Source organism: Geotrypetes seraphini, chromosome 7, assembly GCF_902459505.1.
Source record: "Geotrypetes seraphini chromosome 7, aGeoSer1.1, whole genome shotgun sequence".
Taxonomy (NCBI): Eukaryota; Metazoa; Chordata; class Amphibia; order Gymnophiona; family Dermophiidae; genus Geotrypetes; species Geotrypetes seraphini.
The window spans coordinates 82,390,814-82,412,453 of NC_047090.1; the positions used below are offsets into that span (position 1 = coordinate 82,390,814).

General features: G+C 42.5%; 1 protein-coding gene across 3 annotated transcripts in view; it reads left to right on the forward strand.

Annotated features, from left to right (window-relative positions):
• The window catches only part of SCFD1 (sec1 family domain containing 1), a 248,396-nt gene that overhangs the window by 100,844 nt on the left and 125,912 nt on the right, over positions 1-21,640 (forward strand). For all 3 annotated transcript variants that reach the window (XM_033952477.1, XM_033952475.1, XM_033952476.1), the window contains exons 10-12: positions 8,206-8,305; positions 13,665-13,804; positions 19,793-19,883. In XM_033952477.1, the coding sequence (XP_033808368.1) occupies positions 8,206-8,305; positions 13,665-13,804; positions 19,793-19,883 (331 nt within the window). The remainder of the gene's footprint in view (positions 1-8,205; positions 8,306-13,664; positions 13,805-19,792; positions 19,884-21,640) is intronic.

Sequence of the window (21,640 nt, forward strand, 5' to 3'; positions counted from 1 at the left end):
CTCTTCAATGTTTACATGGCCTCATTGGGTGCGCAGTTGTCCCAACTGGGGATAAAACTATTTAGCTACGCTGATGACTTCACGATAATTATCCCAGAAGTCACCCTCAAAGCAACAGAAGTACTAAATTGGATGGAGCAATGGATGACTGAATTCAGACTAAAGCTAAATTCAGAGAAAAGATTTTTTATAGCATCGCCACGCCCACTTGACACTAAAGCATCATTGTGCATCAATAACCTTAGTTATCCCATTCAACCCACTATGAAGATACTGGGAGTAACACTGGACCAGAGCCTGACCATGAAAGACCAGGTAGACTCCCTGATTAGAAAGATCTTTCTCACCCTCTGGAAGCTTCGGTCCATCAGAGCTTACTTTGATGTCTCATCATTTAGAACTCTGGTACAATCCCTCATACTGAGTCAACTCGATTATTGTAACATCGCCTACTTGACACTCTCCCAGAAGAACATGCGGCGATTGCAACTGGTACAAAATGCAGCGGTTAGATTACTTTGTGGACTGAAGAAGTTTGATCACGTGACACCTTCCTATCAACTTCTGCACTGCCTGCCAATGGAGGCACGTGTGAAATTAAAGTTTGGTTGTTTTTGCTTCAAGGTATTTTACGGCTTAGCCCCTAAATATATAACAGACCTTTTCTCCTAAACAACCAACAGATTCAGGAGAACCTCGCATCTGAACTTTGTTTCTCCACCGGTTAGAGGTTGTAAATTTAAAAGTCATCACCAACATCTTTTCTCACATCAAGCAGCATTATGGGGTAAAGACCTGGAACAACTGCTCGTGCTTACTACTTATAGGGAATTCAGGAAACGCCTAAAAACACATCTGTTCCTGAAGTACTTAGGTAACTGATCTATACAATCTTAGTCCTCAACAAATGATCTTTAGAACTGCTCGTGCTTACTACTTATAGGGAATTCAGGAAACGCCTAAAAACACATCTGTTCCTGAAGTACTTAGGTAACTGATCTATACAATCTTAGTCCTCAACAAATGATCTTTAGAACTGCTCGTGCTTACTACTTATAGGGAATTCAGGAAACGCCTAAAAACACATCTGTTCCTGAAGTACTTAGGTAACTGATCTTTACAATCTTAGTCCTCAACAAATGATCTTTAGAATTGTTATTCACTAACTCTGAACGTTGTTTATTCCACTCAATCTGTAGCACCTTTTAATCATTGTAAACCGCATAGAACTTCACGGTCCTGCGGTATATAAACTGTTATTATTATTATTATTACAGATCAGCTTTTGTGACACTGTCAAGATAAGTAGTCACCTGGGGAGAGAGCCTCCCCCTTTTTGGGCTTCCTTCCAAAAAGCAAGGCCTGTGGCGATTGGACTGATTATTCTGCTGATTTGTTTGCTTAATGCCATTTAAGGGACAGTGCTAGTTTTACTAACTTGGACCTCAATTTTCAAAGGCGTTTTTCTGGACAAGGTATATGTTATGCATATAATTGCCCTAGCTGGCCGTCATTGTGGGGTCTCTGTGCATTGCATTATCCCGACAGTGAAAAGTTCTGAATGACCTGCCTTATGTTGAGAGCATTGCCAGAGCCCCAAAGTTCATTGAAAAAGAAATGTAGAAACAAAGGGCTCCTTTTATCAAGCCATGCTAGCGGTTTAACACTCTTGAGCAGGCGGTAGTTTTTGGCCAGCGCAGGGGTTAGCACGTGATGAAAAGTCGCGCGCGTTAACCCCGCTAGTGCAGCTTGATAAAAGGAGCCCAAAGAAAATGACAGTAGAAAAAAGACCATTCTAGCCCATATAGTCTGCCCATTAACACCAACTGTTAAACTTGTACAATCCTTTCCTATCTCTTGAGAGAGTCTGTTATCCTATTATCACAGCTACAGAAAGTATGTGATCCCCAAAGCCATGGGCCAATGATGTTTCTCTGGAGGGCCTGCTCAGGTCATAACCCCTTTTGGAGAAGCTGTGGTCTGCCTCATTGCGCCCATGTTCAAATGCCTACATTCAGTTGAAAGAGGCTGACATGATGGAAATATTTTAATTTCTTTACATTATCCCTCTTCGCTCTGTTCCTATATGCTTTATGATGAAGACCACTGACCATTTTAGTGCACTTCCCCCTCCCCATTCGCGGTTTCGGCAATCACAATTTCACATATTCACGATTTTTTGGGGAGTGGGGAAAAAAAGAAAACCCCCCACAGTTTAGCCTTCCCCCCGGCGTCCTGGCCTTACCTGGTGGTCTAGCGGGCTTTCGGGGCAGGAACAATCTTCCTACACTCCTGCCCTGTGTAGATCGCCAATAGGAAATGGCTGTGGGGAGTTCCCGTCGTAGTCTCGAGAGACTACGGGAACTCACGGCAGCTGTTTCCTATTGGCGATCTGCACGGGGCAGGAGCGCAGGAAGATTGCTCCTGCCCCGAAAGCCTGCTAGACCACCAGGTAAGGCCGGGATGCCGGGGGGAAGGCAGGAGGGAGGCAGGGGTGGGTCAGAGCCGGACCAGAAGATATTCGCGGTATTTCACCATTCGCGGTCTGGCTCTGCCCCTATTCCCCGCGAATCCGGAGGGAGAAGTGTAGTTACTCTGGATAAACTGCCATCCTTTGTATATCCTATTATCCTGATATTCTCATGTTACTCCTTTGAGCAGAAGTTATTTATGACCTTGATTGTTATGGATGTCTCTAGTTCACGTTGGTTTGGTGGCCCTTGGTGCTTGGGTACTAACTGTAGGTGAAGCTAAGGAGCTCGGTGAAGTACAGAAGAGGCACAGAGAAAAATCCAAACTGGATTCCTTCTGCAGATGGCACGCGGCCATGAGGACAATACCCACTTTTCTAGAATGTCTCACTACCTACTGGAAGAGAGCTTACCAGGGTAAGTACATAATATTAATATTTGCATATTGGATGCCATAAATATTTCCCAGTTCATTTGCATATCATAATTTTCCAGCTCATTTCCAGCCATTCATTTGCATATTGAATATCTATATAGATAAATAATTTCCAGTGCAATAGGTGAGACATTCTAGACAATTGGGTAGTGTCCCCATGGCCGCATGCTATCTGCTACTTAAAAATACCATCTTGGAAGCCAAGATCAATTGTTTTCCATGTATTAGAAAAGACAGAAGAAAAAGGAAGTAATGATACTAAACTAAACTAAAGCTTAACTTTGTATACCGAGTCATCATTCTGAGAAGGCTCGACTCAGTTTACAGCAATTAAATAAACAGGGAATGATAAATGATAAATAGAAGATAAATGATAAATGATAAATAGAAGATAAAAGCAAAATTTCAAAAGAATTAATTTTCAAAATACTTATAGATTCTGAGTAAGAACACGGGTGAAAGATGTTGAATCTAACTTCAAAAAGGTATTGAATTGACCAAATAGCAGCTTTAACTGAGTGGCAAAATAATGAAGAAGGAATAAAGGTAGCCAGAGAGTGAAGATGGCAAGATTTGGTCTCATGCAGTGAAGAGGAGCACAGTGAGAGGACCATGTGATGTAGCCTACATAGTGTTGGAAGAACTCTAAGGAGGAATGAGATGAGGAGCAGCAGCAGAGGAGCATCATCAAGGTGGATTACAAAGGAGGATTCAAAGGGCTGTATCTCGGAGATAAAAGCAGAGATTACCTCGGTCAAAGGGAAAGTAAGAGACATCAGGGCAAGTCTGACTGAAATGAGCACCAGAGTGGATGTAGTAGAGAGGTGGATGGTGAAGAAATATCCATCTAAAAAGGCCTCAGATGAGCTATATGAGACACATAAATATTTTAATAAAATTAAAGATCTGGAAACCAGGTCAAGAAGAAATAATGTCTGGATTAGAGGAGTCTCTGAAACAGACGACTATTGAGATAGTCACAGTGGTGCAGAGACTTTATTACCATTTAATGGGTAAAGATGAGAGTACAGGAGCCAATGAATTGGTCAAAATAAAAGTGACTAGAGCATTCAGAGCACTTGGCCCAAGAAGGAATCTCTCTCCAGAGGCTTTTGCAGCATAATTTTGAAGAGGAGTAGAAAAAGGTGAATAATGCCAGGATAACAACCAGAATATTGAAATTTAATGACTTTTTTCATGTTGCAGAGATGAAGGCCTCTTAATCACCATTAGAGAAATACATAAGAAAGGGACCACACTAGAAGAGTCTTGGAAAATGCTGGAGAGAAGGGATAAGTGGTCTCTGACTAAGGCCCAAAGGGATGGATGCCAAGCAAAAGCTAGCAGCATTTAAGCAGCAAAGAGCAGAGGGAGTAAGCAAGACTGCAGTGAAGCACAGTGAATGGAGGAGGCAAGCAGTGAGCTATAGAACTGCAACTAGTTTTTGGTGAGCAGAGGGAAAATAATATGGGGAAGACTTGGGTTACAAAGGCAATGCACGAGTAAGTTGCATCATTGCCATGGTTTGTAGGCATGTGGCAAGACTGCAGAATGTCTGAGATAATGTTCAGATACAGCCTTGGGCTTGTGGAAACCCAGGAGACCAGAAACAGTTTAAAGATTGTGTAAGATTGGGGGTGGGATGGGTGCTGATGGATACTAACAAATGTGAAGATATTCAGACTCAAATTGAAGAGGAGGTAGAGCTATAGATCAATAAATATCTGGAGGAGACACAGCTACCTAAGATATCAAATAAGGAAACAAGTTATATAGATGGGCCAGTTACAGAGAAGGAAGTGGAGAGGCCTATATAGTCACTGAAAACGGATAAATCACCAGGTTTGGCTAGTTTACAGCTTACTTTTACAAACCTTTTCAAATTTTGATTTACATTTTATTTTATTTATTGGATGTAATAACTACCATTATGAAGAGATTTAACCAAGGCACTGTACAATTTTTTTAACAGAAGAATAGTAGTGAAAATGACCAAATAGAAGTATAAATCAATCAATGAGGTAAATTTGGAGACAGGCAAATTGAATCCTAATAATACGAATAACTTAATACTATGTCATATGTATGTATTAAACTCACACAAAAGAATGATCTTAAAAAAAAATTATGATAAATGTCAGCAATGTAAAAATGATACATTGTAATAGGCAGCATGGGAGTGTGTGGTACAGTGGTTAGAGCTACAGCCTCAGCACCCTGAGGTTGTGGGTTCAAATCTCATGCTGCTCCTTGTGACCCTGGGCAAGTCACTTAGGGTTTTTTTTATTAAGACGTGCTAGCTGATTTAGCTGAGCTAAGTATTATGAAGTAAAAAAGAACGATAGCAAATAAATAAAAACAAGTAAAAAAGAATAAAAATAAAAAGTAGTTATTTAAAACTTATAAATTAAGAAAAAGAGAAGTAGTTGGATCAATGATAGCCTGCAAGTAAGTCAATAGCTAAGACTGGTTCTAACAGCAATTGACTGCAGGCCCTGGAGATCCATAGTTTCTACTTCTGATACAACTAAAATAAAGATCTACTTGATCTAGCATATGTCTTCTCTTCACTACAGCTCCCTTATAGGTCATGGTAAGCCCCTCCCAAACCACCTCCAGAATCCCCTAGACCCACTTATCTACCACCCTAATAGCCCTTATGGCTGCAGGAGCCACTTATATGCCAGTAGAAAAGGGTTTTGGCGGTGTATAGGGGAGTGCACATATTTAAGTATCAATGTAGTTATTACAGGGGCTTATGGGCATAGTTCCTCCTCTCCATGAGTCCCTAACCCACCCCCAAGACGGCTTAAGCCGCCTCTATGCTGGATGACTAGGCTTTCCTATGCCAGGCTGCCAGGTGATGATGGTCTGGAGGCTGAATTTTAAAGGTGTGATTACGATTTTTATGGGGTTGGGGGGTCGGTGATCACTGGGGTAGTGTGTGGGTGTCTGTTTTATGTGTTTGCAGTGCTTATCTGTGACTTTAGGTGGGTTTTTGTGACTTAGACCATATTTTAAATGGTCTAAGTCATCAACGTTCAAGTTCCGTCGATTCTGGGCAGTATAACTTTCAGTTATACATGCTGTACGACTAAGTCTAAGCTGGCCCACGTCTCGCCCAACTCCCGCCCTCGACACTCCTCCTGAAACGCCCCATTTAGCTTTGATCTTTCAACGGCACTATGAAGGCCTAAGTAGTTTAGAAATACATCCAAAATCCATTTTTATTATTGGCATTTAAACGTATTTGGACAATGTTCGTCCAAGTGCCGACTTAGGCCGGTTTTTAAATGTTTTTCTCTTTCGATTATGAGCCCCATAGAGTGTGAGCCAACTGGGACAGATAGGGAAAAATGCTTGAGTTCTAGAATGTAAACTATTTAGGTAATAAGTGGTATATAAATAAAAATAAATAAATAAATAAATATTCATGCAACACAGGTATGACAGGATACAAAACAGTATCCCTCTGAGGATACTGGTGAATATGCCAAGCCTCACACAAAGTTATAGTTTTATAAATGTTAGATCAGTACCGACAGTAGAGTTTCCCAAATGTTTATCCAATATGACCTGGTTTTAACACTTGGGGTCCTTGTGTGTCAGTATGCACTCACAGTCCTTAGTACTAGAGAATGACACGGTGATTGTTAACCCGCAGCTAGCCTGCAGGAACGGTGGGGGGGGGTAAAAAGCCTGGTTGTCGCAGGTACTTGGAAAAGGCCATTCACTGCCCCGTTGAGCGGCGAATGGCCTTGTCCCTGCAGTAAAGTAACTGCTACAAGTTGCCTCCCTTCCCACCCCTCCCGGTCAGCAGCCTTCCTTGCGATCACACGTCCATCAGTAGCAGCGTCTCCCCCCCTCGTGAAGGTGGGGATAAGGACAAACTTTTCTGCATATCATTCTCTACTTAGTACTCTTCATGGGTTCATAGTCTGCACAAGAAACCCACACTAGGGGAGCAAGCAAAGCTCTACACTATTTACCATTGCTGTGCATGAGTCACCAATTTGTCCAGAGGGAGGCCGGCCCTGTTTCTGTGACACCATTTGGGTTCCAGCCAACAGTAAGGCAACCATTGACCTACAGGCTAGCTTAGGTAAAAGGACTGCAGGAGAGAGAAAGTCTTAGACCTGGATGCACTAAAGATAGTCTGTAATAATGACTGGATCGCTGTTGGTCGATTCTACTACTACTATTCTCTATCATATTCTGAATAGCAATCAGTGCACTATCAAGTCTGCATGCAAATCATTTGCATAGAAACTTCACAGATCAATTGCTCAGTGAATGATTGACACATGCGCAGAGCCCTAACAGTAGTGACAGGGAAAGCAGCCTTTTGTCTCCTGCACCAAGTGCTCTCAAATATACTTTGCCCTCCCCCTTTCACCCCCCCAAAAAAAAAAATAAAGGCAAGAGGGATGCCCATTCCGTCCTGCCACCGGAGGTCCCTACACCGTCCCCCAATCCGCCCCCTCCCCCCCCCGTACCTTCTCAGAGACGTTGCAGCAGGACAGAAGCTCAGTCCATCCTGCTCAAAGACTCACCATTTTTGAATGATGGGGGCTTTCCCTCCCTGGTGTATCATGTGAGGCACAGGGAGGGGCCTAAGGCCCTGATTGGTTCAGACATCTAAGGCCCTGCCCCTAAGCCCTGATTGGCTTAGACTCCTCCCCCTTGTATCCTGGGATACAGAGTAAGGAGGCTAAGACAAAAAAACAGGCTAATCTGTCGGTAACACAGTTACCAACAGGTCTAGCCTGTCGTTTTTTTTCTGACAGCTAAAACCCTTGTTTTATTTTTTTTGCATTGCCAAGCGATGTAGTACATAAATCACTTGGCTATTTTGCATGGGGTTTTAGCTAATTTGTATGGTCGGGTCGGAAAATGGGCAATCGAAGGGAAACACACACGGTGAGCCGTTTTGTGAATCGGGTCAGTAATAGCAATCATTGCTAAATCTGTAAAAACAGGTTTAGCGATGATTGCTGACTTTAGTGCATCTAGCCCTTAGTGCAGAAAGAATAGATCTCAGTGCATATGAAAAATCTGTTTCACTGTACATTAGATTAATCATCCTACTCAATCTGGTAATGAAACAGATTTTGATACTGATTTCCTTTAAGCTTTATTTATTTATTTTTTTTTTTTGTAACTCATTTACTGAATAAATTGAATGTTCATTCATTGCTTGTATTTATTTTTTAAATTTTCAATAAATATGAAGTTTAAAAAAAGAAACAGATTTGTTAGATTTAACTATTTAATTAGCATTTAATTTTGATATTTCAGCTTCCAGAGGCCTTTATTAGTGCTTGTTGACAGAAATATAGATTTGGCGACTCCTTTACATCACACATGGACATACCAGGCCTTGGTGCATGATGTCCTGGTAAGAAAAATATTTAATGGTACTCAATTAAATAACATTGCTTGTCAATAATATTTAGATGATGGTCCTAATAATATAACAGCAGCAATAGAATCATTTGCTGTGATGATTCTGTTTGATTTACTCATTACAATTTCTTGAATAGCCAGAGTATAATTTCTTTAACTCTTATAATTTTTGACAGTTGCTCTTTAAGATTTCATTCTAGGAATGAGTGTTCAGTATAGGAAAGTATAAGGAGAAACTTAGACATTGCAGTAGTATTAAAAATGGCAAATGAAAGTTATGGAAACAAACAGGAGAAACTGCCTTCACAGCGGTAAACAGCAAACACAACAACAAAGGTGACCAATTGGTGTTCAGTCTCTTTTATTGTATTAGACTCAACATGATTGTGTTTTGGCCCACAAGGGCCTGCCTCAGGAGTCTTGTTGTAAATCAGTTCGTGCAATTTCCATAAACCTTTCAACACATGCTATAATAAACTGCAGCTATAATGAACATTGGACAGCAGCATCTTAAAAGGCCAGTCGGATGGCTTGGCGTTCCAGATAATTTATGGACTACCCCTTGTGTTGGTGAGTCCACCGGCCATAAATCAAGCGGTCCCCGCAATGAACTCCCCAGCCTAGAAGATTAGCATCAGCTGCGAGATTTACCCACTTCGAAATTCAGACAGGCAAGCCCCTCAACAAGGAGCTATCCTGAAGCCACCAGCATAAGCGGTTCCTTGCTGTTGCTGTCCATGGGAATTGCATCTGAAGTGAATGCCTCTGCGGAGACCACCAAAACAGAAGAGAGTCCTGGAGAGTTTGCATGTGTGCTCTGACCCAGGGAACCACTTCCAGGGATGTTGCCATGGAGCCCAATACCTGGAGATAATGCCATTCTGTAGGAATCTGCATTGCCAAGGATCTGTCTTTGCAGTTTCTGTTTGCATGGCTCTGGAAGAAAAACATGGCCCCAAGCCATGTTGAAAAGAGCTCCCAGTGCTTTTGTGGAGTCTCATGATATACTTCAATTCTTTTTTTTTCCAACTCACCAAATTTTATTGAGTGTATTTATAATATTTATTTATTTAATTCATTTTCTATCACATTTTCCCCCCAAAGAGCTCAGAATAGGTTAATAAACAAGTTCAGTGTAATATTAACAATTAACCATTAATAACTCCAACCTGCATTTTAGAGTACAGATCATGGCAATCTAGTAACATTGGAATTTTTCCATGGCCTTCCATATCTTTTGCACCCCTTTATCGTATTCCTATTTTCTTCTGCCACACTTTCATATTTTTAAGTGATACGAATTGTGTTCCGTCCTTTAATCATGTCAATATGTGTCCTTCCAGTGGCTAGGAAGCACTGTGTTAGCTAAAGAAACAGTACAGTTAGTTCCCAGGAGGAGGTTTTGCGTTGTGTTCTGTTGACTCAAAAAGTCAGATTGCTGTGAAATTGGGATAGAATGTTTTCAGTGATTGTTCCTTTAAAGAGAATAGCCTGCCTCAGACTGTCGGGATAGGAAAGACTAACAAGCTTTTGATCATTTTACTTTGAAGGAGATAATATCTGGAGGCGATGATGGGGTTAGTAGGAGTGTTTGATGCTTAATATGTTTTGTGGGCTTCTGATGCTTTAAACTGTTATGTAATTTTTATGGAAATTGTGTTGAGTGATGATATAAAAGTTTGATATGTAAGAAATTTCTAGAAAAAGAACCTTATATGGGCCTTATTGTTATAAAGCTACAAATGATCCTATTTTTCTTCCCTTTAATATTCACACCAATTGTTGGTGAATTCCTGTCTCTATTTGGGATTTATTTTTTTTATATTTCTTCTTTTGTATTTATGTACAGATTTATATAATCCTTTTCTTGGTTCTTCCCTTCAGACAAGGCACACATTGGTGCAGAGTCCTGACTAACAGCACAGGCCCAGAGTTCAAGCAATTGTCTTTGGCCATTGGACATCAGTTTTATAGTATATCAAAGAAAGCTCTTCGTACACCAAAATTTTCTGATCACTTGCAAGTATAAGTACTGGTAGTTAAATGTGTGGAGGGCCATAATCAAAAGAAACGTCTAAGTCCAATTAGGACGTAGGGCGCTAATCGCCCAAAGTCGATACCAATAAAATGTCCATTCTCAAAAAGTACGTCTGAACTATTCCGTTTTTTGAAAATCATCTTATCTGTACGTCCAGGCGTTTGATCATCCAGACTACCACTACATCTATCTTTATACCACATTCTTGACCCAAAATTCGTACAAGTCCCAAACGCCCAGAACAAAATCTTTTGGATGTGGGAGAGGCCAGCATTGTGATGGACTGGCTACCCAGACATGGCAACAGCAGTGGGGCACTTCACAAAAAGGGCACTTCACAAAAAGAGTGCCACATAAACATTTCACCAGATCTCCCTTATAGGTTATGGTGAGCCCCCCTATCCCCCCAAAAAACCACAACCAACAACAAAACACTCCCAAAACCCACTATATACCCACCTATCTACAACCCCAATAGCCCTTATGGCTGCAGGTGGCACCTATATGGTGGTACAGTAAGGTTTGGGGGTTTTTTCGTGGGTGCAACTGTTCTACCATAAATGTAGTGGTTACGGTGGCTTATGGACCTGGGTCTTTATCTCTATGGTTCACTAGCCCACCCCACAGGTTATTTAAGAGACCTGTGTGCAGCTCTACTAGGCTTTTCTATGCTAGGTACTGATGTTCTAGAGACAGGTATGTACGTTTTTATTCTGATTTTTGCAGGGGTGTGAGGGGGATCATTGAACACTGGGAGAGTGTGTGAGGGGCTTTACTTTGTCTCTGCGGTGGTTATCTGGTCACTTTCAATACCTTTTGGGCACCTGTCTTTACATCGTCTAGCTCAGTGTTTCTCAACCCACGGTATACATACCTTAGGGGGTACGTGGGCCGCCTGTTGGGGGTACACAGGCTGACCACTGCCCAGGATTTCTCCCTGCCTGCCCTCCGCTGATTTCTTCCTGCCACCCGGCACACTCCATCCCCCTCACCCGCCGCCACGGTTGCCCACCGACACATGCCATCCATCCCTTGCAACTCCGTACACAGACATGCCAGGCACGTGCAGCAACTGTACTCGGCTGGCCCAAAAGCCTTCCCCCCTGCAGCGATTGGCTGGCCTGGAACTTTTTCTCCGACGTCAGAATTGATGTCGGGGGGAGGAAGGCTTGTGGGCCAGCCTTGTGCAATTGCTGCACGTGCCTGGCCCTTTCATGCCCAAAGTTTTGGGGGATGAATGGATGGAGCGTGCTGGGTAGCAGCATTGGAGGAGGGGGGTGGATGAAGCATGTCAGGTGGCAACAGAGGCTGCGGGAGAGGGGGGACTGGGGGGTGGATGGAGCAAGTCAGGTGGCAACAGAGGCTGCGGGAGAGGGGGGCTGGGGGGTGGATGGAGCAAGTCAGTGGCAGGGAGGAATCAGTGGTGGCTTCAGCAGGGGGCAGGCAGGCTTCAGCGCGGGTTGACTTCGGAGGAGGGAGGAAGGGGGTGGTACAAAGGCTGGAAGGCAGTGAGGGGGAGGGGGCATGAACTCGACAAAGGAAGAAAGGGGGGCATGAACATTGGACACAGAATAGAGAGAGGAAGGGGCACTAACTTGGACATATGTGGGGAGGGAATAGAAAAGGAGAATTTGTTGAGCATGAGTGTGTGAGGGAGAGATGGTGCACATGGGGAAAGGAAAATAAGGCCTGGAGAGAGAGAGAGAGGAGTGAGGAAGAGATGCATGGGGAATAGAAGGATAAGAGGGAGAAATGTTGGATAAGGTGGTAAGAGACAGATTGAAGGGGATGCAAGGGGGAGGAATGTTAGGCATAGTGATGGAGGAAGAGTTGTGGCATGGTGTTGGAGAGGGGAGACAGAAGGAGAAATGGGAATGGGTCTGGTGGGCAGTGGTGAAAAAGGCTACACATGATCTGGGAGATGAGAGAGGAAGAAAAGTTGGATTCATGGAGGGACAGAGAGAGATGTTGGTTGGGGAATGAAATGAGGTCTGGAGGAGAGGAAGCAAGCAGGATGCAGAAAGAAAGAAAGAAATATTGGATGCACAGTCAGAAGGAAGTGCAACCGGAGACTCATGAAATCACCAGACAACAAAAGTAGGAAAAATTATTTTATTTTCAATTTAGTGATCAAAATGTTAGTTTTGAGAATTTATATCTGATGTCTGTATTTTGCACTATATTTGTCTATTTTTCTGTAGTTGTTACTGAGGTGACATTGCATATTTTAAAGTCATCTGCCTTGACCTCTTTGAAACCCCCCTGAATATAAATGATAATTAACATTTCCTCTACTTACAGTGTGCTTTGTGTTTTTTTAATTTTGTGGTTACCATTATGTATTAAGATTATATTGTGTATATATGAAAAATTGATGGAAGAAATTGCATTACAATTAGTACTATTATTATAGGGGTGGAGTCTTGGGTGGAGCTTGAGTGGGGTTACTCGGCTGGTATTTGTTAGACTTAGGAGGTACTTGGCTTGAAAAGGTTGAGAGACTCCGGTCTATCTCACAACATAAGTCTCGCCTAGGCAGTCTCGTCAAACATTTGATTATCCCTGCAAGATACCTAAGTCTAGGTTGGCCCACATCTCGTCCTAACCACTCCTACAAAAATGCCCCTTTCAGCTCTGGGTGCACATCGGCATTCAGAGGCCTAAAATGTCCCTGGATACATCCAAAAAGCCGTTTCGATTATTGGCAGTTGGACGACCTTAATTTTAGATCATCCTAATGCTGATTTGGGTAGGTTTTTAGATGTATTCAAGTTTCAATTAAGAGTCCCATAGTGCCCCATTTCAGAAAACTATACATACAATTGGTGCCAATTCAACTGCAAAGTCACTAAAAGGGATTTTTTTTCCTCTTAGAAGGCAAAAATAATAGGTGATTAAGGGCATTAACCTCCTCAATCCCTTTTATTAAATCCTGGCTGAAATGATCACTATATTGTAACAGTTGTTATGACTTTGGAGGGGATGCAAAAGATATTGGGAAATCTTTGATTATACATACAGCATATTCCCTTTGTGAATGAGAAATGAATATAAAATGTTTCAACCTATCTATGATGACCTCTTTGAATATCTGCATCCCATGACACCTTCATATGTAAATAGTGGCTTTCTTAAATCACTGTTTCATTCCAATATGGGAATTTATTTATTTTTATGGTTCATCTATAAAGATGGAATTTAATTTTGGCAGATTGCAAGTTGAATCTCTTTGCTTAACAAGTGAGCTGCTTCAGTGTTAAAGAGCTAATGTTCTAAAATGTAAACATGACCTGTAAAAAAATTTGTTTTCTAGGACTTCCATTTGAACAGGGTTAATTTGGAAGAACCTTCAGGCCTAGAGAGCTTGCCAGTGGGGGCAAGACCAAAGAAAAAGAATATAAAATCCTATGACTTGACAATGGCAGACAAATTTTGGCAGAAGTACAAAGGCAGGTAATAGCCCACACCTACTTCTACTAATTTGCTGGATGTTATTACTTTAGTTCATAAACCAGGAAGGAACAGCACTGGGAGTGGCTCTTGTTTATAGTGGACAAGCAGAAGTGGTGACCAGGCTTGGTTCAGAGAGGTTCCCAAGGGGAAAAAGGAGAAAATCGGAAAGCAGAGAAATTCCAGCAGAGACACAAGAATAGGATGCTCGATGAAGTGTAAGGTTGAGGTCCAAGATGGACTGGAGTGGGATCAAGAAGCATCTAATGAGATGAATAGGAACTGGCAAACAGCAGGTGATTGAAGCTCAATATGGCATTAAATAGTGCAGACCAAACTATGACAAGAAAACCAGTGGGTAGGTTTATATAGGAGTCCAAACAGTAACAAGAATTTCTTTGGTAGGAAGAGTAGCCTTGTAATGAGCAAACATGGCCAGTCTGTCTGGTGCGGCACATTGACACCAAATGGTAGGAGATTAGAAATTCACCTCAGCAAAACTCAAGAGCAGAGCCCCCTACAGGCTCACAGCAGAACCTCACAGCACTGGGCCAAAGCACTGCAACTGTACCAAAGCAAAGCACTGCAACTGTGGCTTCAAGGGAAGATACCCTTTTGATATTCCACAGCCAGGCAGGATTAATTAAGAGCATTGTGTCTATTTCAAACATGAGAAGGGTGCTTGACTGAATAGACTACAATAGAACAATAGACTTTGTTCTATTGCATGTCACTGAAAATATTTTCAATGGAGTGTTGTGACCATTTTTGAATCTCTTCTGAATGATAAACATGATTTCCATGGAGAAGCAGGTTTAATATTCTCACATGTGGGTGATGCCATCCACAGAACCTGGTAAGGACACATACTAAGTGCACTGTCACTTAAAATTTTATGGCAGTGCCCTTATCACAAGTGTGTCAGTGCTTTCCCACCCAATGTTGGCTTGCGGGACCTGCAGTTTTTCATTTTCCACAGAGCTGAGAGGTTGTCATCGGTGTTCTCAGTGTGTCAAACTTTTGGGATGGTGTCTTGAAGTCAGTTTTCCCTTTGTTTTGTCGTTATTCTTTATTTTAATCAAGTTCCTTCATTCCTATTGAATGTGGTTTATTTTTCACAACTTTTCATTTTTTGAGCCTTTGGCCACTTTGAGCCATTTTTTCCCCCTGGGAGCATCGATAACCTTTTGGATTATTTTCTACTTAATCTCCCCTGTCATCAAGTTCTCTGGCTTTGCATCAGCCATTTTTTCCTCCATGTCAAAATCTGTACCAAGCGGCTTCAAGAAATGCTCCCAGTGCAATAGGACTTTCTTATGTTCTAATTCGCTTAATTGATATGTTCAGTGCCTTGGTCCTGTATCGGGACATTGATTGTATCCTCTGTTCTCATATGCAAAGAGATCAGTGAAAGCCCGCAAATTTAAATTCAAAAAATGTTTTGGTACCATGTTGGCGTTGACATTGAGCATGGCTGGGAATTCAGAGCCCGATGCTCAAATTCCCCTGACTCCGGCATTGACATATGCACTGTCTGCATCGACACAGCATTGGGAGCGTCATGCATGGGGTTCGAAACAACACCGAGAAGCTGCTTCATTGTCTGCCTCAAGCATCAAGGGATCTAGTACGAAAGAAAGCTGAGAAGCATAAGAACTAGGCATACCCTGCATCCTCTCGGGCATCAACCTCGTCGGCTTGTGAAAAGTGTCGATGTGTGAATGACCGTTTTCCATCCATCCAGCTAGTGTTTCCGCAAATACATACCTCAACAGTCTCCCACAGTAGACTGCTTCTATGCCACTGTCTCTCTTGGTATCAGCACCGACTTTACATGAAGAATTCTGGACTATGCTCAGATAAGAGCTCTCGGGGCTACTGCAAATGCAGTCCATACAGGCTTCAAAGGCTCCCATACTTTACTCAGCCCAGCCCGAGGATGCATCAATGTGTCAGTCGACATGTTCATGGACACTGGCTTGACACTGAGCATCAGCATTGGCAAGAACCCACTTGACACATGCTCCCAGATACACCAAGGAGAGAGTACTTCAAGAATCTGACTCTGATGCATCTTTCCACTCCAGTGAGGGCCTACCAAATTGCTCTGTGACTGAATCCTATGATATACCTTCTGATCCTTTCCCACCTCCTCCATGCTGAACATCCTAGTCTAAAAGCCTATATTTTACTGACTTCAAATGGCATATGGGTCAAGTGGTACCTATAAAAATGTAGGCAGAAGAGGAAACTCGTTCTGAGCTCTTTGAGCTCCTTGACTTTGAAATTCCTCCAAATGAAAACCTTTTGAAATTCCTCCAAATGAATACCAATCAAAGTACCTTTACACAAAGTCATGAAAGATGGTTTATTTAAAAACTGGGGGACTCCCTATCTGTACAAGTTGCATCTAAAAAGATAGACACTAAGGGTCCCATAATCAAAAAACATAAATGTCCTAAAAGCATCCTAAATCAGCACTTGCATTTCTTAATTGCCAGGATGTCCAAGTGCCGATAATCAAAATCATATTTTTGTACATCGAGCAAGGTATTCCAGCTTCTGTATGTTCAGAGTGTGAGAAGGGCGTGGTGGAGGCATTTTATGGGCGTGCTTTGGGCAATGTCAAGGGCGGGTTAGACATGGAAGTCTTGCAGCAATAATTAAACATTTTGCAAGACATCCTGGATGGAACTTATACGTTTGGAACTAGACCTGTTTTAGAAGGGTCTATGTGCCACAAAGCTGCGCAAACTGATCAGATGACCACCGCATGCATCAAAGTAAGACACCCCCACATTCCTCCAGTGCTCATTTACCCCCTCACACCCACAAAGATCAGAATACAAATGTACATACCTGTCTGTAAAACAGCAGCATCCGGTATGTAGGGCTGCATGCAGGTGTCTAAGTAGCCTGGTGGGAGGTCTAATGAACCATAGAGAGGAGGACCCAGGCTCATAAGCTACTCTAACCACTACATTTATGAGTCCCCTCCAAAACCCTACTCTACTGCAATATAGGTGCCACCTGCAGTCATAAGGGCTATTGGGGTTGTAGAAAGGTGGGTATAGTGGGTTTGGAGAGGGCTCACCATAACCTATAAGGGAGTCCTGGTGAGATGTTTATGTGGTACCCTTTTTGTGAAGTTTAAAGCAGTGCCCTCTAAGGTGCCCTACTGCTCTGTTGCCATACCTGGGTGGCCAGTCCATTACAGGACTGGCCCCTCTCATGTCCAAATGGTCTTGTTCTGGACGTTTGGGACTTGGATGAAATTTTGTTCAAAAATGTGGTATAAAGATAAATGTCCTGACGGTCTGGGCATCCCAATGGCCTGGACGTCCAGATAGAGGATTTTTAAAAAAAATTATTTGTAGACTTATGATGGTTTGCCTTTCAAAAATAGACATTTTCTTACTGCCGACTTTGGATGTCTAGTATCATATGTCCAAATCAGACTTAAACGTATGTTTTGAAAATGCCCCTCCACATCTAGGGTACAAGCATATCCAGGATTTGACAGGCCTTGGCTTCAACACCATTCATTTGTTGTGGATTCTGCCCTCAGGTGTTCATGTAGTTTCCGCTTTTATGCTTCTGCTTCCTCTGGAAGAGAGGTCAGAACACTGAATTCCTTTGGTAAGCACATATTCCAATCTTTGATGCTACTTAACAGGATAATTTTCCATTTATCTCAAATTTCTACTAAAACAATTGGCTGACTTCAGTCAATATTTTCTATCAAGAACAACTGAAACCCTTCCAACAGCTCTCAAAGAACTTGTTTCGTACTAGAAAGTTCATGGCCCAAGTGGCTTTTGATGCTTTCAATATCTCCTCCAGAATATCTGCTGTAGCTATTGCAATGCATAAAATGGCTTGGCCTCGAGTCTCTGCCTGCTGGGTGACAGAACTGCAAGCACTTGTATCAGATCCACCCTGTACAGAATAGTCCTTCAGACTCATCCAAAATTCCTTCCTAAGATTGTCTTGAAATTTCATCTCAATCAGTCCATAGTTCCACTTGTCTTCTTTTTAAAACCACACTCTCACCCAGATGATGCAGCTCTCCACATTTTATACTGCAAATGTGCTCTAGCATACTACTTGATTCAGACTAAACATCATAGAACTTCTTCCCAAATCTTTGTGTCTTTCGACCCTAAAAGACTTGGAGTTCCTGTGACCAAGAGAACCATCTCCACTCTGCTAGCAGACTGTATCTCCTGTGCATATACTCAGGCTGGGATGATGCCACAGGTCCATGTTACAGTTCATAATGTATGGGCTATGGCGGCTTCAGTAGCCCATTTAGGCTCTACTTTTATTGAGGACATCTGCAAAGCAGCCACTTGGTCCTCAATCCATACCTTCACTTTTAACTACTGTTTAGAGGAAAACTCCAGAAGAGACGGTGGTTTTGGGCAAGCAGTTCTGCAAAATCTATTTACTTCCCAAGTGCCAACTTTCTCTTCGACCTTTTTAAGTTTTACAAGGCTCATATATATTCAATGTTAAACCTCTTTCAGAGTCATGAACGTGGCAGCTTGGGAGATCCACATGTGAGAATATTATACCTGCTTGTCTGTGGAGAAAGGAAATCTACTTAGCAGTTATATATTTCCACAACACGCCCACCTCCTCTAGTTGGTGTCTTAGCTTTGTTACTGAACTGCAGGTCCTGCAAGCCGACATCAGGTGGGAAACCTGCACGCACATGGTATGGGCACTGACATAAAATTTAAAGTGACAGTGCACTTGGTATGTGTCCATACTTGGTCCTATGGATGATGTTACCCATATGTGAGAATATATACTGATTGTCTTCGAAGAGCACCTGCTACAGGTGGTATCTTTGCTTTTCTTGAAGGCTTATTTTGTATTTATTTTAAATTAAACTTATTTATAACTCAGTTACAATCATTACATCAAATTTGTCATATTGGATCCATCTTCTGGAAGAGGATGTGACTATGCATGAGAAATTCAAGGAAGCAGTAGTACGGAGTCTGTTGTTTATGGACACCCTGACTCTGGCATTATGACAACACAGGCTGTATCAGGTCTTTAATAAACTTTGCCTCTTCTGCCCCTTCCATTCTGTATCATACTGGGTCAATCAGGTACTGCGTAACAACAGTAAATAACAGTTAAAACAGTGTGTTATATTTTTATTATATAACTTCCTATCTTGCTCCTGGTCTTGTTCTCGCCACCCCCTCCCACAACCCCCCTCCTTCCCCCCCCCATCCCTCTTGGTATTCCAGCACTCTAACACCAGAGTTCCAAAACATTTCTGCTCTGTATGATTTCTTCTCTGGAGCAAGGTAACACATTATATCCTCATTGCCCCATTCATATGCTAAATCCAGAATAATATAATATAAGCAGTTTTCAAATAAAACTTAACAAATAAAGTTTCTCTCCACTTCATTTGTTTTATTGGTTCAGTAATATACTGTGCTCTTTGCAGGATCATCTCCAAAACAGGAGATTATATTTGTTGAAAGGATTTCCATTGGCATGTTGACTTCACGCAATACCAATTTTCTTGAATTTCCGCATCTAGAATGCAAGTTGGGAGAAGAATTCATATTTCCACCAGTTAATTAGAATACCCAAAAGAAACACCTTCTGGAGTAGTAATTTCTTCCATTTACTCAAACTGAGCCTTATCCCTGACACTAATTATTACTGTTTACCAACACATAAAATGTTATAAAAATTATAAGTTTTAGAAATAAAACTTCATCATATTTTCTGAGGTGATAAGTGTATAGTATTTAATTTTAATTAGGTTGGATCTTCAAAGATGGCAAGCTCTATTCTTCTTTTCATAGTGTTTAAAATATCCCTTCCAGATCAGCTGAGGATTTGACAAGGTTCTCACTGGTGGTCATAGATGTGATGAGATATGGATTGCATAGATGGGGCTAACATCATTTCTAACTTTTGTTGTTTGACAATTACTGATGATTGCTTTTGCTTTAGTCCTTTCCCAGAAGTAGCAGAATCTGTACAGCAAGAACTGGAAAGCTACAGAGCCCAGGAAGATGAGGTTAAGCGACTGAAAAGCATCATGGTAAGATTTCAGTTTTTCTCTAGAGAAATAATAAAAGTGCAAGCCTGTAATAGAAAAAGAACTGTCTAAGCCAGTGTATCGCAAACTGTATGCCGTGGCACACTAGTGTGCCTCCTGAGATTTGAAGTGTGCTGTGGCATACAGGGCAGGAAGAGAAGCGCCAGCGTCGGTTAACTTGGAACTGCCTTCCTTCTGCTGTCGATACGAAAGCAGGAGTATCGGCAGCAAAAGGCAGGAAGTTGCAAGTTAGCTGACGCTGGCGCCTCCCTTCCTGCCCCTGTATGCCGCGGCACACTTAAAATCAGAGAAGAAGAGGCAAGCAGGAGTTCCGGCAGCTTCTCTCCCCACCCCCAAACCAGCAATGGCAGCGCAGTGTGATTTTAACTTAGTCACAGAGCTGCCGCTAGCATTAGTTTAGACTCAGTTTCTTCAGGCAGCCGCAGGGCCTTTGCTAGGCTGGCCCACTTCGATGATGCAAGGTGGGCCGGCCTAGCAAAAGCCCCAAGATTGCCTGAAGAAACTGCAGCTAAACTAATCCTAGCGGCAGCTGTGTGGCTAAGTTAAAACCATACAGTGAGCTGCCACTAGCCTAGAGAAAGGAGAAGTATACTTAACAGGGAAAGAGGGAAGGGAGAAGTGGTACTGGTGGACAGGGTGGGGGAGAAAGGAAGGGAGAAGGGGTACTGCTAGACATGGGGAGCAGGGAAGGGAGTAGGGGGGTACTGCTAGGTATGGAGGGAGGAGGGAAGGGAGAAGGAGTAATGCTGGACAGGCAGAGGAGGGAAGGAGTACTGCTGGACACGGGGGAGATAAAAGGAAGGGAGAAGAGGTGCTGCTGGACCTGGCAGAAAGGGAGGGAAAGGAAAGGTGCTACAAACTGGAGGGGAGGGTGAGATGGTGCATGGGGAGAGAGCATGTTGGGTTGGGGTGTGGGAAGGAGGGATGCCACGCAAGGGAAGAGGCAAGGACAAAGAGAGAAAGTGTACAGGAGGCAAAAACTGTTGATCTCATGGAGAGGGCGAGATGGATGGGGAGGACAGAAAGTAGGGAAGGAGAAATGTTACACTCTGGGGAAGGGGGAGAGGGCAGAGAGTGCAAAGTTGGACTCATGGAGGGAGAGAGAGAAAGAGAGATGTTGGTTGGGGGAGGGAAGGAGGACCAGAGGAGAAGCATGCAGGAGGAAGAGAGAAAAAAATGTTGGACTGGGAAAGGAAGGAGAAATGTTGAACTGGGATGGGGGGCCAGAAAGGAGGAAAGGAAGGGTGATTGACTGTAGGGGGCAGAAAGGAGGAAGGGAGGGGAGAGATGACTGAAGGGAGAGATATCAGACCAGGGAAGGGAAGGAGGGGAGTCCGGTAGCGCTATAGGAATAATAATATTAATAATAATAATTGTAGTAGTAAAGAGAGATGCCAGATTATGGGAAGGAGAGGAGAGAGATGCCAGACTGGGAAAGGAGGAAAGGCAGGAGAGAGATGTCAGACCACTGGGGGGGAAAGAGAGAGAGATGTCAGACCATGGAAATAGGGAGGGAAGGAAGACATGGAAAAGTAGATTTTGAGAAAAAGCAGAAAAATGGAAATATTGAATGTTAAGTTAATGCCAAAGACGGATGTAAGGCAAAAAGTGAAGATGGAGAGAAAAACAGTCAATGGATAAGAAGGCACTGGAAACATAGTTTAAAGCACAGAGAAATAAAGTCACCAGACACCAAAGGTAGGGAAAATGATTTTATTTTCAATATAATGATTGAAATG